Source organism: Erythrolamprus reginae, chromosome 3 (genome assembly GCF_031021105.1).
Source record: "Erythrolamprus reginae isolate rEryReg1 chromosome 3, rEryReg1.hap1, whole genome shotgun sequence".
Taxonomy (NCBI): Eukaryota; Metazoa; Chordata; class Lepidosauria; order Squamata; family Dipsadidae; genus Erythrolamprus; species Erythrolamprus reginae.
The window spans coordinates 143,734,061-143,761,692 of record NC_091952.1 but is presented as its reverse complement, the minus strand read 5'-3'; the positions used below and the strand labels follow the sequence as shown (position 1 = coordinate 143,761,692).

The 27,632-nt window shown below is 43.3% G+C and overlaps 1 protein-coding gene across 1 annotated transcript in view; it reads left to right on the top strand.

The window, feature by feature from the left end:
* ARAP3 (ArfGAP with RhoGAP domain, ankyrin repeat and PH domain 3) overlaps positions 1-27,632 on the top strand; it is a 500,752-nt gene that overhangs the window by 81,089 nt on the left and 392,031 nt on the right. Inside the window, exons 7-11 of the mRNA XM_070746896.1 lie at positions 407-476; positions 8,398-8,518; positions 8,762-8,943; positions 9,188-9,294; positions 26,622-26,821. Of these exons, the coding sequence (XP_070602997.1) occupies positions 407-476; positions 8,398-8,518; positions 8,762-8,943; positions 9,188-9,294; positions 26,622-26,821 (680 nt within the window). The remainder of the gene's footprint in view (positions 1-406; positions 477-8,397; positions 8,519-8,761; positions 8,944-9,187; positions 9,295-26,621; positions 26,822-27,632) is intronic.

Genomic DNA, 27,632 nt, shown 5'->3' with positions numbered 1-27,632 from the left:
GACTTATTGTTTTTCACACTTATGACCATTGCAGCATACTCATGGTCACATGATCAAAATTTGGACACTTGGTAACTGGTTCATATTTATGATGGTTGCAGTATCCCAGAATCATGTGACCCCTTCAGACCAGCAAAATCAATGGGGAAGCCAGATTCACCTAACAACCATGTGATTAACTTAACAACGGCAGTGACTCATTAACAACTATGGAAAGAAAGGTAATCAAATGGGGCAAAATTCACTTAACAAATGTCCCATGTAGCAACAGATTTTTGGGTTCAATTAAGGTTGTAAGTCAAGGACTACCTGTGTAGTTGAGCTCCCCATCGGTCCTTTAATAAACATTGTCATGTTCCTAATAAACAGTTCTGCATTTAAAGCATTCTCCTTTCATTCTCCATAGGAATTATGTCTTCCAACGACGTTTCGTCAGATTTGATGGGAAAAACCTCATGTATTTTAACAATGAGAAGGTGGGAACAGTATAACAGGAATTAACATTAAGCAACTATATGTGTTCTATGGAATATGTGGGAAATAATTAGATTCTGGTTACTGAAAAAAGAAGATTGATCCTAACGTAGGTAGATTGGAGAAATTGTAGTGGAAAATTGATCTAAATCAAGGTTGTGAGTTACAGTTCTGCTATCTTTTGCAACGTCACGTTTTCTTAGATGTGTGCTTCTTTTCTGAAGTCTTTTTATTTTTATTTTTAATTTTTTTAAATTTCTCTCCACCTTCATGAATACAGATTCAACATGTAAATACCTTCCAATATTGTGTACATCATGCAGAATTCATAATTATACACTTTTATCCTTATTTAATTTTTAATTTTTTTTGTTAAACATCAGTCTGCCCCTTTAATTATCTTTTCTTGCACCCCCTTCCTCCTTCCTTCTTTCCTCCTCCTACCTACTTTCCCTTCACTCCTCCTAGACCTCTCTCTCCCTCTTTCTTATCTCTCTCTCTCCACCTCTCACTCCTTCTGTCCCTTCCTGTCTACTTCCTCTTCGCCCCTCTAATACCTTTCCTGGGTGTCCCATAAGTTAAAATAGTGCATATACAGTGATCCCTCGATTTTCGCGATCTCGTTCTTCGCGAAACGCTATATCGCGATTTTTCCCACCCGATGACGTCACTCTCTTCCTTCCTTTCTCATCTTTCTTTCTCTCTCTCTTTCTCTCTCTTGCTTCTTCCTCTCTCACACTCTCTTCCTCCCTCTCTCATCTCTTTCTTTCCTTCTCTCTCTTTCTCTATCTCTCCCCCTCTTGCTGGCGGGCGGCGGGCGGCGGGCGGGCGGGAGAGCGGGGGCATCAGCGAGGAAGACCCAGGGAAGGTTCCTTCAGCCGCCCAGCAGCTGATCTGCTCGGCAGCGCGGTAGCAGTGAGGAGCCGAATCGGGGTTTCCCCTTTGCGTGGGCAGCGGGGAAACCCCAATCTTCGTCTGCTCGCTGCTGCTGCGGCCGCCCAGCAGCTGATCTGCTCGGCAGCGTGGTAGCAGCAAGGAGCCGAATCGGGGTTTCCCCTTTGCGTGGGTGGCGGGGAAACCCCGATCTTCGTCTGCTCGCTGCTGCTGCGCTACTGAGCAGATCAGCTGCTGGGCGGCCGAAGGAACCTTCCCTGGGTCTTCCCCGCCGCCCACGCAAACTCCACCATCTGCGCATGCGCGGCCATGAGAAAAAGGGCGCGCATGCGCAGATGGTGTTTTTACTTCTGCAACCCTACATCGCGAAAAATCGATTATCGCGAGGGGTCTTGGAACGGAACCCTCGCGATAATCGAGGGATCACTGTATTAGTAGATTGTTGCCGTAAAATTCATTATGAAAACCATAGCAATCACTAATTTTCTAGTTCATTGCTTCTAACTACAAATAAGGCTTTTTATTTTAGGTATATAACGCCAAATTCCTCTTTCTCCCCTAAAAAAACCCTTAATTTTCTCATCCGGATTTTCTATCTAATTAACCTCCACTTTTAACTCCCACTTTGATATTTGTCCTCTTTATTTTCCCATAACTTATGGTTCCTTGTTCCCTTTTGATTAGAAGGCCAACTGCTCTCCCCCTTTTCTTTGTCTCTTTATCTCATTGAATGTTTCTTTCTTATCTTATAGCTGCATGCCCCTACAGTAATTTTATATAATTAAATGTGCCATTTTGCATTAAAAAACATACATTTCAACATTTGTAATTACTCCCCATCAATTTTATACATTTATCCCAAATCAATTTAATAACACAGACTTTTTATATATATATTTCATTTAAGCATCCTTTTAAGAAATCCTTTTTAAAGCCTATGTTTATTACATCCCCCAATTATTTATCTATTTCTATCATAAAAAATAAGAAAAATCCTCCATCATAATTTTATATCATCATAATCATCTCAATCACATAATCACATTCAAAATTCATTACTACATTGTTCATTATTATATTATTATGTTCATTATATTGTTTTAAATCACTTAATCCAAATACATTTGGTTTATATTCATTCATTCATTCATTCATTCATTCATTCATTCATTTGACTTCTATGCTGCCCAATCCTGAAGGACTCAGGGCGGCTTACAACAAAATACAAAAATACAGTTAACAAAAAAAAGAAGTTCAATATAAATTAAAATAATAACCCTAGTGAAAACTCACAACTCAGCAATCCAATCAACCCAACATACCATTCAATACGATTTGGCCATGAAAGATGTACAATTCATGGCCCCCAGGCCTGCCAGCAAAGTCAGGTCTTCATAGGTTTTTGGAAGGCCAGCAGGGTGGGAGCAGTATGGACATCCGAGGGTGGGGCTGTTTCATAGACCCAGGGCGGCCACAGAGAAGGCCCTTCCATGCAGCCCCGCCAACTTGCATTGCTTAGTTGAGGGGACCCAAAGAAGGCTAACCCTGTACGATCTTATTGGTTTCTGGGAGGTATACGGCAGGAGATGGTCCTGTAAATAGTCTGGCCCTAAGCCGTGTACGGCTTTATAGGTAATAACCAACACCTTGAATTGTGAATTGTTGGTTCCATAGAGCCGGGGCGGCCACAAAGAAGGCCTTCCCTCTCGGCCCCACCAACCTGCATTCTTAGTTGGTGGGACCCGGAAAAGGCATATAGACGCCTTTGCTGGTGTCTTAATGCTTGATATGGCATATCAGGTGTTAAGACACCAGAAAAGGCCTAGAGGGGATGGATCATTAGTAGTGTTGGGCGAACCCAACGAAGTTCGGGTTTGGCAAACTCACCCAAACTTTGCCATGAAATTCGGGTGAGTTCACCGAACCCAAACCCGAACCCAAACTTTTGCTTGCAGCCAGCCTCTGCGGTGTCCTTTTCTGTAAAAATAAACAAGGAGGTGGGGAATTCCCCACCTCCTTCTGCTTCCTTTTATTTTTACAGAAAAGGGTGCCGCAGCAGTGCTGCAAGCAAAAGGAGGTGGGAAATCCCACGAAGGGATTCCGGGGACAGGGCTTTGACGTCACGGAGACTCCTTCCTCCCTGTTTCGGCCGGCCAAGAAGTAGTCTCCGTCACGTCAAAGCCCCGTCCCCGGAATCCCTTCGTGGGATTCCCCACCTCATTTTGTTTGCAGCGCCGCAAGCAAAAGGAGGTGGGAAATTCCATGATGGGATCCCCCACTCTCCTCCCGGGCGGTGGCATTTCGCAGTGTTCGGCCAAACCTGAACTTTACCCAAACTTTTAAAAAAGTTCGGGTTCAAGTTCAGCACGAATCCGGACTTAGCAACTTCGGTTCGCCCAACACTAATCATTAGGGTTAGATGGAGATATAAACACCCACCACCACTATAGGCATAAGGAACGGACTAATGAAAGTGTGGCAAAATCAAACTGCATGCAAGAGAGCACGCTGGAAGAACACAGAGACAGGGAGTGTAGAACAATGCAGACACAATACACGATCATGTGCAAAAAAGATGTTAGAGGAGACAATGTGAGTTCCTAAGGAAGGGAGGAATAACAACAAAGGGGAGAAAGTATTGATTAGTACACCCAAAGTAATTCCTATAACCCTACTCTACCCCCTGGGGAGAAAGAGGCAATAAGCAAAAGATAAAGAAGTTTCTTTTGGGCGCATTACTCTTTTCCTGAGCATTTGGTCCTGGCCCACGACAATGTGTGTGCCTAAGGAAGGGAGGAATAACAATAAAAGTGAGAAAGTAGAGGCAAGCACACCTAAAGTAATGCCTCATAATCCTACTCTACCCCTTGGGGAGAGAAAGAAACAATACGCAAAAGTTAAAAAAACAACAGCAATTCCACCTGTTTACATGACTAAGCTAGCAACAACAAAGCTAATTATAGGAGGGAAGGAAGGGTTGGTCCTGTGACACAGGCAATGAGCAAATTGAGCAGCATTACATAAACCAAATATGTCTTCAATGGGGATTTTAATACTCTGATGATATTAGTAGAGGACTAATGAAAGCTTAGTAATTTTAATAGCTTTTAATAAATTTTAAATGTTCCGGAGATCATGTTGGCTGTTACCTCTTCATTTATTAATACACCTGAAACTCACATTTTTAGGACAGTTCTTGATATACAGTATATAACAGCAAATAATGTCATATTTTGTCTTCAAAGGTGAGTTCAAAGGTGAGTTAACATAAAACTAATAAAACACTGCATACTATATTAGTGCCCTTCATCTATTTTTGTCAGTTTTTCAACCTTAGCATTTTTATAGTTAAATTTTCTACATTTCCACAACATTAACCCTTTATCTTCTGTCTTTTCGCCTTTATCCTTTTTATATTTAAATGTTCTGCATTCCCACAACTTTATCTTCTTAATTTCTTTCTTTTCCCATTTCCTTTCCTTACCTTTCCCTTTTCTTTTTATCTCTCTTTTTATCTCTTTTATCTCTTTCTCTGTATTCTTATTCCCTTTCTTGTTAGGCTTCTTTGCTCCTTATTAACAAAGTTGTCAGTCCCTTTTTAGTTTTCACTTTCCCCCCATTATTGCTATTTTCAATAAAATCAAAATATTCATCACTCTTGTCAAAATGTTCATGACTTCCAAAATCACAATCATCATAATGTTCATAATCATCTGCAAAAAATTCATTACTATGACCCATAGTCTTAATTTCATTTCCAACAATCTTTTATTTTTCTTGTTTCTCATATACAGTAGTCCCTTCTGTCAGCCCCTCTTCTGTATAGTCCTCTTTTACTTTTAATGTTTTCCTAATTTCATTTAGTTCTGCTTGGATTTCACTTGTACCTTTGTTTCTATTCCCCATCTTCTTTTTGAATTGTTTAATAAATCATGAACATTTCCATTATCTCCACCTGATTAATTCCTTCCATATTTAGTCAGTCATACAGTTCACAATGTTAAAGTAGTCCAGTTCAAAGCTTTACTTCCAATCTCTCATACACGCCTCCAAAAAGTCACAAATCATGAATCCATGGTTTCGAATCATCCAGCTGCTGCATAAAAAGCTCCAGAGCCTTGATTTCTCCACCTCCCTGATGGCGCTTTGCTTCTTCCAATTTAATTCTTTTCTTTCCTTTTCCAATTAGTGGTATTCCTGTCTGAGCAATTGAGTAATGGTCTGAGACTAAGGGGCTTAGAAGTGTTGCCTTTGTCATGGTCAGACCATTTTCTATTACGGCTTGACTTCCTGGCTCCAATCCTTCCCCGCAGGGAGGCGAAACCTATTAGACAGTTCCGCCCCAGACGCCTGATGGACGCAGAGGGCTTTCAGAGGGTGCTTGGGGTTATTCCAGATGCACTCGTCCACAGTTCGGTGGAGTCTCTTGCTGAAGCCTGGAACAAGGCTGCAGCGGAGGCTCTTTACCGGACTGCACTGTTGCGACCTCTCCGCGGCACTAGACCCCGTAGAGCTCCATGGTTCAACGAGGAGCTCCAGGAGATGAAACGCCAGAAGAGACGTCTAGACAAGTGATGGAGGAAGAGTAAGTCCGAATCCGATCGAACACTTGTAAGAGCTCATATTAAGACTTACAAAGTGGCGCTCAAGGTGGCAAGATGTGTGTATCATGCAGCCTTGATTGCATCAGCGGAATCCCACCCGGCCGCTCTATTTAGGATGACCCGCTCCCTTCTTAACGAGGGGGGAGTTGGGGAGCCCTTACAGAGTAGTGCCGAGGATTTTAACACAGTTTTCACTGATAATATCGCTTGGATCCGGGCGGACCTCGACTCCAATTGGATAACAGAGTCGACTGACAACGAGTCAGTCGAGGTGACTGGGACACGTACTTGTCCACCTGTCTGGGAAGAGTTTGATCTGGTAACACCTGATGAAGTGGACAAGGCCATTGGAGCTGTGAGTTCTGCCACCTGCTTACTGGATCCGTGTCCCTCCTGGCTGGTTTCAGCCAGCAGGGAGGTGACACAGAGCTGGGTCCAGGAGATTGTCAATGCCTCCTTGGGGAGGGGATCCTTGTGCACCCCCTCCTCAAGAAGCCTTCCCTGGACACAGCCGTGCTTAATAACTACCATCCAGTCTCCAACTTTCCCCTTATAGAGAAGGTTGTTGAGAAGGTGGTGGTGCATCAACTCCAGCGGTCCTTGGAAGAAGCCGAGTATCTAGGTCCCCAGCAGTCTGGATTCAGGCCCGGCTGCAGCACGGAAACTGCTTTGGTCACCTTGATGAATGACCTCTCACGGGCCTGGGACAGGGGCTTGTCCTCTGTCCTGGTGCTTCTTGACCTCTCAGCGGCTTTTGATACCATCGATCCTTCTGCGCCAGCTGGAGGGGTTGGGAGTGGAAGGCACTGTTCTCCAGTGGCTCTCCTCCTACCTCTTCAGTTGGTCACAGTCGGTGTTAGTGGGGGGTCAGAAGTCGACCTCGAGGTTACTCCCTTGTGGGGTGCCTCAGGGGTTGGTCCTCTCCCCCCTGCTATTCAATATCTACATGAAACCACTGGGTGAGACCATCCAGGGGCATGGCATGAGGTATCATCAGTATGCGGATGATACCCAGTTATACATCTCCACCCCATGTCCAGTCAATGAAGCACTGGAAGCGATGTGCCAGTGCCTGGAGGATGTTGGGGTTTGGATGGGTGTCAACAGACTCAAACTCAATCCGGATAAGACGGAGTGGCTGTGGGTTCTGCCTCTCAGGGACAATTCCATCTGTCCATCCATAACCCGGGGGGAGAATTATTGACCCCCTCAGAGAGGGTCCGCAACTTGGGCGTCCTCCTTGATCCACAGCTCACATTAGAGAAACATCTTTCAGCTGTCGCGAGGGGGGCATTTGCCCAGGTTCGCCTGGTGCACCAGTTGCGCCCCAATCTGGACCGGAACTCACTGCTCACTGATCACCTCGAGGTTTGACTACTGTAATGCTCTCTACATGGCGCTACCTTTGAAAAGTGTTCAGAAACTTCAGATCGTGCAGAATGCAGCTGCGAGAGCAATCGTGGGGCTTCCCAAGGTATGGCCATGTTACACCAACATTCTGCAGTCTGCATTCATTGCCGATCAATTTCCAGTCACAATTCAAAGTGTTGGTTATGACCTATAAAGCCCTTTATGGCATCGGACCAGAATATCTCCGGGACCACCTTCTGCCGCACGAATCCCAGCGACCGGTTAGGTCCCACAGAGTTGGCCTTCTCTGGGTTTCATCGACTAAACAATGTCGTTTGGCAGGACTCAGGAAGAGAGCCGGCCCCTGTGGCGGCCCTGACCCTCTGGAACCAGCTCCCCCCGGAGATCAGAACTGCCCCTACTCTTCTTGCCTTTCGTAAAGTTTTTAAGACCCACTTCTGCCGTCAGGCATGGGGAACTGAGACATCTTCCCCGGGCCTATACAATTTATACATGGTATGTTTGTGTGTATGCTTGCTTTTAATAATGGGGTTTTTAATTATTAGATTTGTTCTTACATTGTCTTTGTTATTGTTGTGAGCTGCCCCAAGTCTACGGAGAGGGGCAGCATACAAATCTAATAAATAATAATAATAATAATAATAATAATAATAATAATAATAATAATAATAATAATAATAATAATAATAATCAGGGAAATGGGCATCAGAACTTCAGAACTGACTCATAAGTAATTTTTGGTAGAGGGGCCATAGTAACTTTGAACTGTCACTAAATGACTGGTCATAAGTTAAAGTCTACTTGTAAATACATTCAGCAATAAAAAGTTAATAAAATATTATAAAAAGTATAACTTTTATAATACTTGGAATTTCTTCTTTTAGTCACAAGGTCTATTTTTTAATCCCTTTTGTTTATTTTCCTTTATTTATTTATTTTGTTAAAATATTCAATGAAAAAATATTTTTAAAAACTGGGTTAACTTTGAGTAAGAAGAAAGTTCTAGAAGAAGAATGTGAAAGCAGAAATCACTAACTGCCTGGGCTTGTTGCAGGAACCATATCCAAAAGGATTGATTCCTCTCTATATTATTGGCATGGTGCGCTCCACTAAGGACAACAAATTCCAAGTTATCACTAAACACAGGATTTTTGTCTTCCGAGCTGAAAGTGAAGGTAAGAAATATCATTCTGATCCCAAAGTGCAATTCTTCTCTTCTTGCTACTTCTGTCTCTCTATAGTGGCTCACTAGTCTCCTTTTTCAGGCAACACTTCTTTTTCTCACTACCATTTATTCTTCCATCTTCATTGGAAATGAGAAAATATAGAAAGATCTGACTTTTTCTGAAGGTTTGCATATCAGAAGTTATTCTGAGAAATATCTGTAATCTTCTTTTCTCTTGTTATAATTTCTATAGCCCAGCGGGATGAGTGGTGCAACACTCTTCAGCAAAAAGTCACTGAGAAGCAAAATCTTTATCCCCCAACATGCAGCAGCACTCATTTCAAAAAGTGTGGTTATTTAGAACTCAAAGGCTACAAATCCAAACTGTTTGTAATTCTTATCCTGGGTGAAATGTGGCTGTACAAAAGTGAGCAAGTAAGTATCTAAGGTTTTCAGTCTTAGGAAACCGAGTGAAGTTTTTTTTAATGATTTCTTTATAAACACATTTCATATATTGTTTTCCCTACATTGACAGATGAATGTACCATAATTAATATTTATTCTATTCTTATTTTCTTTGTCAAAAAGAGGGGGCATTTTTAAAATTAATCTTGTAAATTTCAGATAACATTCTTCTGCTATACATATAAAAAAGTCCCTGTCTATATTTCATCCACAGTTCTTTAAAATGAGCATTGCCATCTGTCTGATTGAGATGCACCACTCCACTACCCGAGATGCTAAAGGCCGTAATTTTGAACTCATCACTCCACGCAAGATTTTCAGGTAACATAAATTGATATTATAAAGAAGAATATTCAACTATTATAACAGTGCTATCATTGTGGATTTAAAAAACTGGTCACTAAGGAAACCCTCTATTCACCCACAACCAATGTTCCCTCTAATGCACGCAGCGCACTGGGGCGCAGGGAAAAACCAAGCTCAGCCCAGAGTTTTCCATGCCAGCGCGATGGAGCCGGAGCCCAGTGGGCTCTAAGCCCTGCCCGGCTTCTCCGGCTCTGTCGCTGCGTGTCGCTTCCCCGGGCAGCCTTAACGTCAGCGGGCCCCTGTGCCGTGGGGGCGCGCGCATGCAAACCCCTTGCCTCCACCACCTCCTCTTCCACCCCCCCGCTGCCTGAGCCCATTTACAAGGGGCTGGTGGAAGATCTGATGTCGCTTTTACTCTTTTTTTCCCCTACCTTTAGCAAAAGCGACATTGGGTCTTCCACCAGCCCCTTGTAAATGGGCTCAGACAGCAGGGGGGTGGAAGAGGAGGTGGTGGAGGCAAGGGGCTTGCATGCGCGCCCCCCCCATGGCACAAGGCGAGCATGGCGTCAGGGTAGCAGGGGCCCCGTGATGTCAAGACCTGCGACGGCCAGCAAAGCTGCTGACAGCAACTACCCAATTGCTGTGAAGGTGTCTCAAAAGCCTCCTGAGGGGGTTTAAAGCAGGGCCTGGAAGATTGCCCCCTCCCCGCCCATTTTGAAATGGAGAATCCGGCAGTCAAAAGAGATACAAGCTGTCCATTGTGAGTGCTGAGACAATGGGAGGAGTTGTGAAACTTCGGAGAGAGGGGTGGGGGCTGGAGAGGAGGGTGAAGCTTCGGAGAGGGAGGATAAAAAGGTGGGAGGGGCTGGAGCCAAGTGCCTTGCAGCACATCTCTTCCCCACCCCGTTTCCCTCCAACACGGCCGGGTCCCTCCCCCCATTTTGGAGCCAATGGAATCTGCTCCAGGACGATCCTTCCTTTATTTCTAAACAAATGAGAGAGTGAACGGGGGAGAGAGGGAGAGGATGCAGGAATTAGAGAGACCTGGAAGGAGAGAATGAGAGAGAGGGAAAAGAGAGAGAAAGAAAGAAAAGGGAAAGAGACAGAGGGAAAGAGTGAAGTGCAGAGGAAGGAAGGAAGGAAGGAGAAATGGAGGGAGGGAGGAGGAAGAATGAAATGAATGGAGGGAAAGAGGGTGGAAGGACTTTTGGGGGGGGTAATTTTTTTTCTCTCTCAACATACATTCAAACAATACAATGTACCATCTAAGTTTCCATGAATAAAATGCAGTATTTTCTTAGTAACTAATATCAATCATCCCAAAAGTTACAAAAGTTTTTTTCTAATATTGTCATCCAGTTACATACATTTTCTTTTAGTTAAATTCCCTCCTTAATGTTCCTTCAAAACGTACGATACCAATTATATTTCTAACTTATTAACCAATATGCCAAAGTGCTAAATTCAATTCCATTTATGCATTAATCCAAATCAGTATCACGTACTACATATCTTATTATAATCAATACTTCTAACTTTATTAAAACAGATCAGCAATTCCTAAATTCATATATCTAAATAGAAAAATAGAAGTTAAAAAAAGAGCAAACAAAACAATACTCCAAGCTTAATCAACCCTTCTCCAACTCCAATTTCTTCAATCTGAGCAGAACTTTGAACCAAACCCTTTGCCTTTTTATTGTTTTGTATCCCCTTTTAATCCCCTTCTCCATTTTATTCTTTCTATTCTTCCTTCTAGGAAGAAAGGATTTTGTTAGAAAAATAAAGGGGTTATTGGATCAAACTTTGGACACTTGACAACCAATGTTCCCTCTAATTTTTTTCCGGTGTGGGCGGAAAAGTATAGGGTCTGAGCGACAGTCCCTTTGGGACTGGGCGGTATAGAAGTATAAATAGATAGATAGATAGATAGATAGATAGATAGATAGATAGATAGATAGATAGATAGATAGATGAATGAATGAATAAGAAAAAAGTCCCTTTTTTATTAAAAGAAATTAATAATAAAACAAAACCAAAATCTATTACTGTTATTATTTCTTCTCTTTCTCCATCCCTGTCTCCTCCCCCCTTGTGTGTGTGAACTCTTGAACCATTTCCAATAACAGGTGAGCTATTGGAAATGGTTCAAGAGTTCACACACACAAACGGCTGGGGTTTTTTCTCTCTTATTATTTGGGTGCTTTTTACCATGTGCTTTAAATCAAGAGTCATTTCTCTCTCTTTCTCTCTCCCCCTCTTGCTCTCTCTCTCTTTTTCTCACTTTCTCTCTCCCTCTCTTTCCCTCTTGTTTTCTTTCTCTTCTCTCTCTTGCTATCTCTCCCTCCTCCTTTCTTTCTCTCTCTCTCTCTTTCTCACTTACTTCGACGGGGCTGCGAGAGCGCTTTCTCCGAGCGCTTCGGGAATGCCTGCCCTGCCTCTACTGCAGCCCCCTTGCTGGAAAGTCTGGGATGAAAGCGCTCCCAGCGAAGGGGCTGCGAGAGGGGCAGGGTGGGCATTCCCGAAATGGACAGAGAAAGTCCTCTCTCGCAGTGAAAGTGCTCCCAGCCAGGGGGCTGTGAGAGAGGGCTTTCTCCGTCCATTTCGGGAAAGCCCGCCCTGCCCCTCTCGCAGCCCCCCGGCTGGGAGCGCTTTCATCCCGAGAAGCCGCAGCCGCAGCCACCGCAAGAGAAGTCGCGCCCCAAGGCAGGAGGCGGTGGAGGAGGAGAGGGGGCGGATCGGGCGGGCGGGGCAGGGCCGAGAGGCCAGGAGCATGAGGGGGGCTGAGCACTGTTCTCCGTAAGCTGCGCAACTTCTTGGCTGGCGCACCCATGTGATTTCTTGGCCAAGGAAGCAAGCATCCTCCCAGGCAGTATGGCCATGCTGATTCTCAGCCGGGGGGGGGGGGGGCACGAGCATCCTCCCAGCCAGTGAGCAGGAAGTTCCGGTAAGTGCAGGAAGCGCTCGGAACAGTGAGAAGCTCTGGGAAGAGGCACCATGGAGAGGCAGGGGTGGCCGCAGCTCCCTTCTACTGCCCGCGCCTCCCCGCCTGCCACCCCGCCGGCTGGCAGGGGGATGGGAGTGCGCACCCGAGGAAAAGGGTGTGCGGGGGGGTATTTTGGAGCGCACGCAAACGCGCATCTTACAGGAAACAGTGTTGACAACAATGTTCCCTCTAATTTTTTTTCAGTGTGGGCAGAAAAGTATAGTGTCTGAGGGGCAGTCCCCTTGGGACTGGGTGACATAGTAGTATAAATGAATGAATGAATGAATGAATGAATGAATGAATAAATGAATGAATAAGAAAAAAGTCCTTTCTTTTTTATTAGAAGAAATTAATAATGAAAAAAACCCAAAATCCATTACTATTAAAACTAAAACAACCAGCAAAAACAAAAACATAACTATTAATAAAAACAGGTGAGGGCTGAGGTTTTTTTCTCTGTTATTATTTAAGTGCTTTTACCATATGCTTTAAATCAAGTCACTTCTCTCTCTATTTCTCTTTCCTGTCATTCTCTGCCTCAATCATTTTCTCATTTCTCTTTTTTCTCCTCTTTTTTCTATCATTTCTCTCTCTCTCTCTTCCTTCCACTCTTCTCTCTCTCTTGCTTTCTCTGTCTCTCTCTCTCTTGCTTTTTCCTCTCTCTCACTCTCTCTTGCTCTCTTCCTTCCTCTCTCATCTCTCTCTCTCTCTTTCTTGCTCTTTCTCACTCTCTCTCTTTTCCTTCCTCTCTTCTCTCTCTCTCCCCCTTTTTCTCTCTCTCTCTTTTTCTCACGTTCTCTCTCTTGTTTTCTTTCTCTCTCTCTCTTGCTTTTTCCTCTCTGTCACTCTCTCTTACTCTCTTCCTTCCTCTCTCATCTCTCTCTCTCTCTCTTTCTTGCTCTTTCTCACTCTCTCTCTTTTCCTCCCTCTCTTCTCTCTCTCTCCCCCTTTTTTTCTCTCTCTCTTTTTCTCACGTTCTCTCTCTTGTTTTCTTTCTCTCTCTCTCTTGCTTTCTCTCTCTCTCACTGTTTCTCTCTTGTTTTCTCTCTCTCTCACTCTTTCTCTTGTTCTTTCTCTCTTGCTATCTCTTTCTCTCCCCCCTCTTTCTCACTTTCTATCTTGCTCTGTCTGTTGCTCTCACTCTCTCTCATTCTCTCTCCGTTCTTCTCACAGCAGAGGCAGGCGAAGGTGATTTTCAATGTCGAGCGCTTGGGCCTCGCTGTGAGAAGAACGCCTGCCCCTGCCTCTCCTGCAGCCCCCTTGCTGACAGCCGGGGATGAAAGCACTCTCGGCGAAGGGACTGCAAGAGGAACGGTACGGGCGTTCCCAAAGCGCTTGAAGCAGCTAGCGGCCAGATGAGGAGGACAAGAAACCGCAGCCACCACCGCTGCGGGAGGAGCTGCACCCCAAGGCGGGAAGCGGAGGAGGAGAAAGAGAGGTGGATTGGGTGGGCGGGTGGGGGGCAGCGGCAAGAAGCCAGGGGCGCAAGGGGGCCGGAGGCGCTGGGGGGGACGGGGGGCGGGGGCGGCCGTGGCTCCTTGCGCACCCTTGGAAAAGGGTGTGCGGGGGGGGTGTTTTGGGGTGCACGTGTGCGCACGCACGCAGCTTAAAGTGAACAGTGCTTGACAAATTAGTTATGATGGTGGCCATGTCCCAGGGTTATGTGAACATCTTTTGGGATGTTCAAGCAGCTGCAGGGATTCACTTAATGACTGTGGCAAGAAAGGTGGTAAAGTGAGGCAGAACTCACTTAATAACCGTCTTACTCAGGAGATACAAACGTTGGCCTCATTGGTTCATTTACTGACCGTTCAAAGTCGCAACGGTCCTGAAAAAAGTGACTTATGCCCTTTTTCACACTTAGGACCTTCGCAGCAGCCCAATGATTGGAGGATCAAAACTTTGCTGCCGTTTCATTTTTATGACCATTGCTGTGTGACCTGAGGTCACGTGACCCCCTTTTGTTTCTAACTGATCCACGCCCAGGCATGGAAATGTGTCGCTCAGACATTATACTTTTCTGCTAACACCGAAAAAAAATTAGAGGGAACACTGCCCACAACCCCATTTTTATATAGATTATCAACAGCAGAAATTTAAAAAATGAAGTATCAGACTTCATTTTGAAGTATTAAGCAATTGATTATTACAGATAGTCCTCAACTTATTATAATAACTGATCCCCAATTTTCTGTTGCTAAGTGAAACATTTGTTAAATATGACCTTTTTTGGCACAATTGTTCAGTTAGTCAAATTTAAGGAAATGTTAAAGGGAATCTGGCTTTCCCATTGACTTTGTGTATCAGGTCACATAAGATGATCCCATGACCCCTGGACACTGCAACTGTCATAAATATGAATCAGTTGTCAAGTGTCTTAATTTTGGTCATATGATGAAAAGAGACATTGTGGCAATAGGTAGAGTGCTGTACTACAGGCCACTAAAGCTGACTGTAGGTCTGCAGGTCAGTGGTTCAATTCTCATCACCGGCTCAAGGTTGACTCAGCCTTCCATCCTTTCGAGGTGGGTAAAATGAGGACCCGGATTGTGGGGGCAATATGCTGGCTCTGTTAAGAAGTGCTGTTGCTAATGTGTTGTAAGCCGCACTAAGTCTAAAGAGAAGGGCGGCATAAAAACCAAACAAACAAACAAACAAACAAACAAACAAATGCTGCAATGAACATAAATATGAGAAAAAGTCACAAGTCACTTTTTTCATTGCCTTTGTAATTTTGAACTGTCCCTAAATGGTTGTAAGTCAAGGACTACCTGTACTCTCACTAACATCACATGAGGAAAAAGCACAACAATTTTTGTGCTTCTTTGGGATGCTTTGAGACATTAGCTATTTCTCTATTTTTTTTAAGTGAAGCATAGCAGTGATCAGAAGTGGGTTCTTGCCAGTTCAAACTGATTCTATAAAACCAGTAGCAGGAAATTTCCCCCACTCGCCAAACTGCTGGCCATGCTACTGAACCAGCTCTCTCAGTCAGCAGCACCATAGATCCCGGCATCTTGTGCCTTAATTCTGTGCACACAAAGAAGCTGAGTTTTCAGCAGTGTGTATGCACACACACATACACAGGAGGAAGTAAACCAGCAGGGAGGTAAATTAGAACCCACCCCTGGCACTGATATAGTGGTTTCTCAGACAATAAATTTGAAGAGAAAAGGGCTGCAAGCCTCTAGATTTTTTTTTTTTGAAATGCAGAGATTCTGATCCATATGAATAGAATAGAATTTTTATTGGCCAAGTACGACTGGACACACAAGGAATTTTTATTGGCCAAGTGTGATTGGACACACAAGGAATTTGTCTCAGTATACATAAAATAAAAGATACATTTGTCAAGATTCATAAGGTGCAACACTTAATGATAGTCCAGGTACAAATAAGCAATCAATCATATTAGGTACCAGCCAATGTAAATTTATTTTATTTTATTTATTTGTCAAACAATTATAGGATGGTCATTTGTATAAATAAAACATTAAATAAGTAATGATAAAAAGTAATGATAGAAGATAGAACAGTAGGACAGGGAAGGTAGGCACAATGGTGTACATATGCAAATTATAAGAATACAAGCAAGAAAGTTACAGTCATACAGTCATTAGTGGGAAGAGATGGGTGATGGGAACAATGAGAAGATTAATGGTAGTGCAGATTTAGTAAATAGTTTGACGGTGTTGAGGGAATTAGTTGTTTAGCAGAGTGATGGGATTCGGGAAAAAACTGGTGTGCAATGTTCTATAGCATTGTTTTGAGGGTAGGAGTTGAAATCGTTTGTGTCCAAAATGTGAGGGGTCTGTAAATATTTTCACAACCCTCTTTTTGACTCATGCAGGTCCTCAATGGAAGGCAGATTGGTAGCAATTGTTTTTTCTGCAGTCTATGTCTGTCTTGTTGGGTTGCAGAACTAAACTAGATAGTTATAGAGGTGTAGATGACAGACTCAGTAATTCCTCTGTAGAACTGTATCAGCAGCTCATTGGGCAGTTTGAGCTTTCTGAGTTGGTGCAGAAGAACATTCTTTGTTGTGCTTTTTTGATGACGTTTTTGATGTTAGGTATCCATTTTAGATCTTGTGATATGAAGAGCAGTTTCAGGAACTGAGCATGGGCAGTCTGGTGAAGAAAAGGACCAGGGATGACATGATAGCAGTGTTCCAATACTGGAGGGCTACCACAGAGAGGAAGGGGGTCAGACTGTTTTCCAAAGCACCAGAATGCCAGACAAAGAATAATGGATGGAAGCTAACCAAAGAGAGATTCAACCTGGAAATAAGGAGGAACTTTCTGACAGCGAGAGTGATCAAACAGTGAAACAGCTTGCCTATGGAAGTTGTGAGAGCATCAATACTTGAGACTTTCAAAGGGAGATTGGACTGCCATTTGTCTGAAATGGTGTAGGAACTCCTGCTTGAGCAGAGGGTTGGACTAGATGACCTACAAGGTCCTTTTGAATTTGAGTAACAATTCTCCCCAACTGGATGTCATTTGTAAATTTGATGAGCTTCCCTTCTATCTCCTCGTCTTAGTTCATTAATAAAGAGTTGAAGAGCATTGGGTCCAAAGCATAACCCTGAGGTAAACCAGTGCATGCTTCCCTCCATATAGGTGTAGTTATATTTAGGACTGCCCACTGAATATGTTTGGTCAGCCAACAGCAAATCTACCTGGTGGTGGTACTGTCTGTTACACATTGTTCTATTTTATCAAGTAGGTGCTTGTACTCTATTTTTTACTTTATAAGAATACATAATACATGCATGCATGCATGCATACACACACACACACACACACACACACATACGGTTGATTTTCTGTCAAATCCTGGTAAGGGTATGTCTAGCTGACGAGAGCATGACAAGCTCGAAATACGTGTGTGTGTGTGTGTGTGTGTTTAAACAAAGAGGCAGTAGCCATCACGATCTCCGAAACGTTACTACTAAACTACTAAAAAGTTACTAAGTTTTTATCAATCCCTATTACATCTATCAGGATGTAAAATCTCCATTGGAGAGATGCTTGCTTTTATGTAATGCCATTCAATTTAGTCATTGCATATCTAATAGGGCCACACACTTTTCCCCTCCTGTAATTGTAATTCCTTCCTGTTTCTGCCGTAGTCATGCTGACAGATGACAAAGGGCTTTCTGTAGTCTCTTTCCCCCTTGTGTATTGCCTCTTTCCCACTTGTGTATTGCCACTCACACAGGAAGACATACTACACATACCCTCTATTTTTGGGGGGGGGGGCTGAAAAGTACAGTAGTACCTCGACATACGAGTTTAATTCGTTCCGGACCTGGGCTCTTAAGTCGATCATCTCGTATCTCGAACAACTTTTCCCCATAGGAATTAATGTAAATAATTTTAATTGGTTCCAGCCCTCAAAAAACTCACAAAGTTAGTCTAAATTATGAAAAAAGACATGTTTTTAATGAAGAAATATACATGTACATATAAATGAATAATGAAGTTTCTTTCACTTAACTTGTAAACTTTCTTAAACTTTTAAATTTACATATGTACACAGTAGCCTAATCATCTGTTTTTGCCTTTTTGGCTGCACTTTCACTTGGAGCAGCTCTTTTCATAAGAAATTTATCCAATGACATCTGCTTTTGCCTGCTTTTCAAAATATTGCGAAAGTGAGTCAATGAGGTGTCATTGAAAAGTGCTGCTGAACGACTCGTGGCTACTTTCTCTGGGTGATTTTTTCCAATGAAACTAACAATGTTCTCCCACTGCGCTAGCATCGCTTTTATTTCACTGATAGGAATGACTTCCTGTGGTTCCTGTACCTCTTCCTCACTGCTGCTCATCTCTTGGGTCATCTCCGTCTGTTGCATCTCATGGAGCGCCTTCAGGTCCTCTGTAGAGAGCGGTTCTTCATGCTCTTCGACAAGCTCATTGATTTCACCCTCGTCTACCTCCAGACCCATACACTTACCGAGTGACACAATCTCCTCCAACGGGGTGTCAGTCTCGGTGACGTCCTCGGTCTTGCCCTCGGGCTCAGCAGAGTCCCTTGGTGCAACTGCAGCAGGCCACAACTTCTTCCACGCCGAGTTCAAGTTTCGCCTTGACACTTCTTGCCAGGCAAGGTCAATGATGTTAAGGCAAGAAACGATGTTAAAATGATCCTTCCAAAACTCACGCAGTGTCAAGTTGGTGTTCTCTGTTACGTCGAAATATCGGCGGAACAGATGCTTCGTGTACAGCCTCTTGAAGTTAGCTATGACCTGCTGATCCATTGGTTGCAGGATTGAAGTCGTGTTGGGTGGGAGAAAGAAAACCTTTACAAACTGAAATTCTTGAAGGATGTCCTCTTGAAGAGCAGGTGGGTGGCCTGGAGCATTGTCGAGCAGCAGTAAGGCATGTAGGGGGAGTTTATTAGTCAAAAGATATTTCTTCACCGTAGGACCAAAAACAAGATTTACCCAGTCCACAAAGAACTGCCTTGTTACCCACGCCCTTGCATTGGAGCGCCACATGACATGGAGTTTTTCCTTTAGGATTTTGTGCGTCTTGAACGCGCGAGGATTCTCAGAATGGTACACGAGAAGTGGCTTTACTTTACAGTCACCCGACGCGTTTACACACAATGTAAGGGTTAGACGGTCCTTCATGGGCTTATGTCCTGGCATGCGCTTTTCCTCGGCAGTAATGAAAGTCCTACGGGGCATTTTCTTCCAAAACAGCCCAGTCTCATGACAGTTAAATATCTGTTGAGAGACATAGCCTTCTTTTTCAACCAGGCTAGCAAAACACATAACAAACTCCTCCGCTGCCTTGATGTCTGCACTCGCTGCCTCCCCATGCCTAACTACTGAGTGAATGCCACTTCTTTTTCTGAACCTGTCAAACCACCCATGACTTGCTTTGAACTCATCTGGATCTCCCGACGAGGATGGTTCATTTTTCTTTAGGTCGAAGAATATCGCACGAGCCTTCTCGCTGATGATCGCCTCTGTTATTGTATCTCCGGCCAGCTCCTTTTCTTTTATCCAAATTAACAATAACCTCTCCATCTCTTCATGAACAGACGTCCTAAGTTGGGAAACTATTGTCGCACCTTTTGCTGCTTTAACACCTTTAAGGATGTCCTTCTGCTTCAGGATTGTACAAATGGTGGACGTACTGCGTTTGAACATCCTCGCAAGTTCAATAACTCAAGTCCCTTTATCATGCAAATTAATTATCTCCTGCTTCGCTTCTATGGATATCATCGTCTTCTTCTTCTCAGCGGCCTTTGCACTACCGGACACTTTTTTTCGGAGCCATGCACAAAACTCTATACAGTACTCGCTCTAAACACCACCACCGAGACGAGACTTTTTTTCGCGCCGAGAAAACCGGAAGCCAACTAGAGCGGAAGTTCGGCTCGTATCCCGAATTTGAGCTCGGGTGTCGAACAGAAATTTCGCTCTCATCATGGCTCGTATCTCGGAATACTCGCATGTAGAGCAGCTCGTATGTCGAGGTTCTACTGTATAGTGTCTGAGCGGCGGTCCCTTTGGGACTGGGCGGCCTAGAAGTCTAAATAAACAAACAAACAAATAATATTCATGCCTGAGCACCTGATTTTTTTTCACAGATGTCACCCAAGACAACTTATTGCGTAGTTATTTGGGGCTCGGTGCTGGAATAAGGTCCCTTCCCACTATGTTATTCTGTTATTTTATATTTCAATTAATATCATTATCTTCTTATAAATCCAGATAGGCCATCATGCCTTCTTATACATTTTTCTTAAAAGAAACAAAAAACCCTTATACAATTTTTTCCTAATTAGGAAAAAAAACCCTCCCTTCTTTTTTATTAAAAGAAATTAATAATAAAACAAAACCAAAATCTATTACTATTAAAACTAAAACAACCAGCAAAACCAAAAACACAACTATTAATAAATCCATGCTTTAAAATCTTCATTTCTTACATATTTATCATAGTATTATACAAATCTAATAATACTATGAAAATCTATCTGAACACCAATGCATCAATTAATTTATTTCCATATTTACTTTTCTATAATTTCATTCAATATTTCCAAGCTCAATTAATTTTCAGGCACTTATCATTTACTATTATTAACTTTCATCAATATTCTACATTTCCAAGTATATTTTAAATTCATAATGCAAAGTCATAAAATCATACAGTACATATCATAAACCCCTTATTTATCCTATGTATCTTCCATTAATTTTACCTATGTAATTCTATATAGTTCTAAAATTCGAATCCAATTTTAGGAATTAATACATCTTAATATTAAACAACATCTAAATATATATTTTAATATCATTGCATAGTCAATCCATATTTAATAATCAATCATCCCTCCTCAAATTTCTACCACTCTTGCCAAAGGGAAGAAACCATGTTGTTTTTCAGTAGCCTGCATTTTTCTTTTGATAATTGTTATTTTTCTTTTTAATTAAAAGCTACCAAAGGTTTTTACGCAGCTGAGAGACATGAAAATTAAAGTATATTAAGAAATTGGATGATTGATATTGTTTTGGTGATCTTAATCTGCAGTAAAGAAATTTTGGTTTTTAAAAACCCACCATATTTTGCCTCAGAGAATTTCAAAATAAAATACTGTGTGTCTATAATAGTGACCTCGGAATGGGGCAACTCTATCAATATCAAAATTCCACTTAAATAGTTGAGCTAGTTTCAAACTAGATTTTGATTTTCTTTCTCTCCCCCGCTCTCTCTCTTCCTTCCTCTTCCTTTCTTTTCCTTTCTCTCTCTCTTTTCTCTTTCTTTCTCTCCATTCCTTCCTTCCCCCCTCTCCTCCCTTTCTCTCTCCCTCTCTTTCTCCCCTCTCTTTCTTTCTCCCTCTTCCTTCCTTTCTCTCACTCTCTTTTTTTGCCTACCTTTTGCAAAAGCAACCTTCTACATGGGCTCAGGCAGCGAGGCGGTGGGAGAGGAGGCGGTGGAGGTTAGGGGTTTGCAAACGGCCGCCCCCCCTCGCACAAGGCAAGCATGGCTGTCCGGAGGTTGCTGTTGGGGCAGCAGGGACCCGCTGATGTCAAGCCCTGCACCAGCCAGCAAAGCCGGCTGCCCGGGGAAGCGGCACGTTTGAAAAGTGTGCTTGCCTTGTGCTGTCGGAGAGGGGGCGGTTGCAAACCGCTTGCCTCCACCACCTCCTCTCCCGCCACTCCGCTTCCTGAGCCTGTGTAGAAGGTCGTTTTTGCAAAAGGTAGGCTTTTGCAAAAGGTAGGTGATTGGCTCCTGGGCAGGGTTCAAAAACCGTGCGCTGAAAGCCACTGCTAAGTGTGCCATGGCACACTGCACAGCTTAGCGGGAACAGTGACTACATTAATTCACATTGTAGAAATTGTGGAAACAATGGACAGCATTTTTACCAAATAACTAATGCAAATATATAGAAAACACAATGCAATAATAATGGGATACTTTAATTACCCAGACATCAACTGGAAAACCAACTCTACACCAAATGAAAAATCAAACAGATTCCTAACCAGCCTTGAAGACAAATTCATTGCCCAAAAAGTGGAAGTGGGAAGTAGGGGAATAGCCATATTGGATCTAATACTCATAAACAGAGAAAAAACAATAGAAGAAGCCAAAATTGAAGGGATGCTGGGTGAGAGTAACCACATCATACTAAAATTCAACATAATACAAATACAAACAACTGGACCCAATAATAACAAAGTCCCAGACTTTAGAAAAGTGGACTTCAACATAAATAAAAACACAGTAAGAGACCACCTGTTGGAACTCAATGAGTACAAATCACCAGGACCAGATGGACTACACCCCAGAGTCCTAAAGGAACTGCTGAATGCCATCGCAGAGCCACTGTACCACATCTTCCAAAAATCCTGGACCACAGGAGAACTACTGGAAGATTGGAAACAAGCTGACGTGGTTCCCGTCTACAAAAAAGGCAAAAAAACAGACCCAGGTAACTAGAGACCAATTAGTCTGACATCAATACCTAGGAAAATACTAGAAAAAATAATCAAGAAACAGATCTGCCACTACCACTGCCACCATCAACCCCATTTCGTACTTCAACACTGTGATCAAATCAATAGCGAAATGCAGTGGACTTAGTATATCTAGACTTCAGTAAAGCATTCAATAGACTACAACCTACTACTCTGCAAAATAGAAAAAAGTGGGATAGACAACAACGCAACCAGATGGATTAACAACTGGCTGACCAATCAAACCCAATGAATAGTCCTCAACAGGTCAAAGTAAGAAGTAAGAAGTGAGGTACCACAAGGTTCAGTCCTAGACCCAATACTCTTCAATATATTCATTAATGACCTAGATGGAGGAATAGACAGGGAACTAATCAAATTTAGAGATGACACCAAGCTGGCGGGGGTAGCCAATGCCCCAGAGGACAGGCTCAAGATACAGATGGATCTTGACAGACTTGCACCATGGGTTCAAACAAACAAAATGAAGTTCAACACAGAGAATGTTACACCTAGGTAAGAAAAAAACTAAGACACACATACAAACTGGCTGAAACCACATTCAACAGCAGTGATTGTGAGAGAGATCTCAGAGTCTTGATAGACAACCAACTAAACATGACCCAGCAATGTTAGGCTGCCCTGAATCCTCGGAGAGGGGCAGCATATATTTTATTTATTTATTTATTTGTTAGATTTGTATGCTGCCCCTCTCCGCAGACTCGGGGCGGCTAACAACAATAGTAAAACAGCATGTAACAAATCTAATGTTTAATAATTTAAAAAATCCAAACATACACACAAACATACCATGTATAAATTGTATTAATAAATAAATAAATAAATAAATAAATGAATGAATGAATGAATGAATGAATGAATGAATGAATGAATGAATGTGCAGTGGCGGCCAAAAAAGCCAAAACAATCCTAAACTGCATTAACAAAGGGATATACTCTAGAACTAGGGAGGTACTAATTGTTGTGGTTGGCTTGCAGCCAGGTCCCCTGGCAATAGACTTTGAGTCTGATGAACCAGGGCTATCTGGGCATGTGGCTGTCAGAGGAATCGGACAGTGAGGAGGAGGGAAAGATTGGGTGTGAGCAGCCTGCAAAGAATATAGAACCCCCAACTGGGGATTTGCCTGGGTCTGAGGAGGAAGAGGAGATGAAGGATCCGAACCTGGCTGTATGGGTCAGAAGGATGCAGAGGAGGCAAGAGCAATTAAGCAAGCTCAGAAGGAGGAAGTGAGCAGAGCTGTGCATAGTCTGTCCTTCCAAAGGGTATATAAAGAGGAGGAGTTGCAAAAAGCCAATGTTTGTTTCTTCAGAGGAGAGGTGCATGTGAAGAGTTCTTTTTGCCTGTTGTTCTAATAAACCTTGCTGCAGTATTGGAGAATTATAGGGTTAAGAATCTTGTAAGTAACCTTTGGCTTGAGAATCACTTGTTTGGGAATTTATCTTAGCAACTCGGCCTCCCGCCTGAACTTTGGCAGTTGAGAGACCTTCTTCGGTCCTCATTTGTGCTTTTCAACAAACGTCATTGTAAATAGACTCTTGTTCATTTCGAAACCTTTGTGTTTGAGTTTTAATTTGGGGTTAATTATTGACCAGCTGCCATGTGAGACAAAACACTAATACCACTCTACAAAGCCCTAGTTAGACCGTACCTAGAGTACTGCATTCAGTTCTGGTCACCACACCACAAAAAAGACATTAAAAGATTAGAGAAAGTGCAGAAGAGAGCAACCAGGATAATAAAGGGACTGGAAACTAAAACATACGAAGAGAGGTTGCGGGAACTGGGCATGGACAGTCTAGCAAAGAGAAGGACCAGGGGAGACATGATAGCAGTCTTCCAATACACAGAGCGGAGGGGATCAGGCTGTTCTCCAAAGCACCGGAAAGCCAGACAAAAAACAACAGATAGAAACTGACCAAAGAGAGATTCAATCTGGAAATAAAGAGGAACTTTCTAATGGTGAGAGAGGTCAACCAGTGAAACGGTTTGCAGCGGAGGTTGTGAATGCTCCAACAATCGACACTTTCAAGAGGAGATTGGACTGCCGTTTGACAAGGGTGGTGTAGTGTCTCCTGCTCGAGCAGGAGGTTGGACTAGATGACCTAAAAGGTCCCTCCGAATTCTAATAAATAAATAAATAAAATTCATCAGCTTGATTGGAATGCCAAAGACCTACAACGTGGTGCTCAAGGTGGTGAGATGCGTGTACCATGCTGCCTTGATTGCATCAGCAGAATCCTGCCTGGCCGCTCTGTTTATGGTGACCCGCTCCCTTCTAAATCAGGCGGGAGTTGGGGAGCACTTGCAGGGCAGTGCCGAGGAATTTAACTCGTTTTTCGCTGATAAAGCCGCTCGGATCCAGCTGGACCTCAACTCCAATTGTATAGCAGTATCGGCTGACAACGAGTCAGTCGAGGTGACTGGGGCTAAACGTCTTTGTCCATCGGTCTGGAGGGAGTTTGACTTGGTGACACCTGATGAAGTGGACAAGGCCATTGGAGCTGTGAGTTCCACCACCTGTTTACTGGATCCATGTCCCTCTTGGTTGGTTTCGGCCAGCCGAGAGGTGGCACAGAGCTGGGTCCAGGAGATTGTCAATGCCTCCTTGGGGAGGGGGTCCTTTCCGGCTCCTTATAAAAAGGCACTTGTGCGCCCCCTCCTCAAGAAGCCTTCCCTGGACCCAGCTGTGCTTAATAACTACCGTCCAGTCTCCAACCTTCCCTTTATAAGGAAGGTTGTTGAGAAGGTGGTGGCGGTCCTTGGAAGAAGCTGATTATCTAGGCCCTCAGCAGTCTGGATTCTGGTGGGCCTGGGACAGGGGCTTGTCCTCTGTCCTGGTGCTTCTTGACCTTTCAGTGGCTTTCGATACCATCAACCATGGTATCCTTCTGTACTGGCTGGAGGGTTTTGGGGTGGGAGGCACTGTTCTTCAGTGGTTCTCCTCCTACCTCTCCGGTCAGTCGCAGTCGGTGTTAGTGGGGGGGTCAGAGGTCGACCTCTAGGTTGCTCCCTTGTGGGGTGCCTCGGGTCGGTCCTCTCCCCCCTGCTATTTAATATCTACATGAAACCGCTGGGTGAGATCATCCAAGGGCATGGGGTGAGGTATCATCAATATGCCGATGATATCCAGTTATACATCTCTACCCCATGTCCAGTCGGTGAAGCAGTGGAAGTGATGTGCCGGTGCCTGGAGGCTGTTGGGGTCTGGATGGGTGTCAACAAGCTCAAACTCAACCCAAACAAGATGGAGTGGCTGAGGGTTTTGCCTCCCAAGGACAATTCCATCTGTCCATCCATTACCCTGGGGGGGAATTATTGATCCCCTCAGAGAGGGTTCACAATTTGGGCATCCTCCTTGATCCACACCTAACATTGGAACACCATCTTTCGGCTGTGGCGAGGAGGGCATTTGCCCAGGTTCGCCTGGTGCACCAGTTGCAGCCCTACCTGGACAGGGAGTCATTGCTCACAGTCACTTATGCCTTCATCACCTCGAGGTTCGATTACTACAACACTCTCTACTTGGGGCTACTCTTGAAAAGTGTTCGGAAACTTCAGATCGTGCAGAATGTGACCATGAGAGCCATCGTGGGGCTCCTTAGATTCGCCCATGTTTCTGCAACACTCCGTGGCCTGCACTGGCTGCCGATCAGTTTCCAGTCACAATTCAAAGTGTTGGTAATGACCTTTAAAGCCCTATATGGCATTGGACCAGAATACCTCTGGAACCGCCTTCTACTGCACGAATCCCAGAGGCCGAGAAGGTGCAACAGAGTTGGCCTTCTCCAGGTCCCTTCGACCAAACAATGTCGTTTGCCGGGCCCCAGGGGAAGAGCCTTCTCTGTGGTAGCGCCGGCCCTCTGGAATCAACTCCCCCCAGAGATTAAAACTGCCACCACCCTCCTTGTCTTTCGCAAATTACTCAAGACCCACCTTTATCGCCAGGCATGGGGGAACTGAGACATCCTCCCCCAGGCTTTTATATTTTATGTTTGGTATGTATGTGTTGTATGGTTTTAAATTGCTGGGGTTTTAGATATGTTTTATTTTAATATTAGATTTGTTTCACTGTTATATTGTTTCTATTGATGTTGTGAGCTGCCCCAAGTCTTCGGAGAGGGGCGGCATACAAATCTAATTAATAATAATAATAATAATAATAATAATAATAATTTTGCATGTAAACACAAATACAAAGCTTAGTCAGTTTTCTAATGGATAATTTGTCAAATTATTACATCCCCAGCATCAACCATGAAATGTTTTGTGAGTAGATGCTGCAAGCAGAGTATTTATAATAGCCTTGCTTTTTGATTAGGCCTTACATCATTTTATACATGTTCCCTTAGTTTTGGAGCCGAGTGTGAACGAGACAAGCAAGAATGGATGGAAGTTCTTCAGAACTCTATTGCTGAAACTTTGTATGATTATGAGGTAGCCGAGAAGATCTGGTCTAACAAAGCTAACAGATTCTGTGCTGACTGCCATGCATTGAGCCCTGACTGGGCTTCCATCAATTTGTGTGTGGTGATCTGCAAGCACTGTGCAGGTAAGTATATCTGTGTATATGGCACTTTTGGTGGCAAAATGTCAATACTTTCCCCCACTTATTTAACAGAACATTTATGATAAGCAATTGCTTACATAACATCTATATTAGTGGAGGTTGTACATTTAAGGATAATTGCAATATGGTGGGTTATATTTGAAGATACTCCTTTGTAGTTTTCCTCTCCCCGATCCCATGTTTTAGTCAGCATGAAAATTGCCAACATATTTATTCTCAAGAATGCCTATGTATTCCTTAAAAATTATGGACATCACAATAGATAGCATTCAGTGTTCTGAGAGAAGTGACAGAAAATGCAGGTAGCAGTCTGCTAAACTCTTACATTATTAGACAGCACAGTATCAACAGTACAGACCTTCAGGTTTCCGGGTTCTATAAATTCCTAGGATTTGAAATGGACCATTAGAACCATCATTAAAAAAGCAACAACAACAACAATGTTCTTCCTGTGTCAACTCAGAAAGCTGAATGCTCAAGGAGCTATTGATATAGTCTGTAGAGGAATTATTGAGTCTGCCATTTGTACTTCTAAAATTGTCTGGTTTGGTACAGCAATAAAACAGGGCAGGTATAAATTTCAATGGATAGTTAGGAATACAGAAAAAATAATTGCAACCAACTTGTCTTCCATTCATCTATATGCTACATAAGTCAGAAAGAGAGCTGACAAAATATCTACAGACCTGTCACACCCTGGACATAAACTGTTTCATTTCCTCCTCTCAGGATGCCGCTATAGAACATTGCAAGTCAAAATAACTTGCAAAGACACAAAGACAGTTTTCCCCTT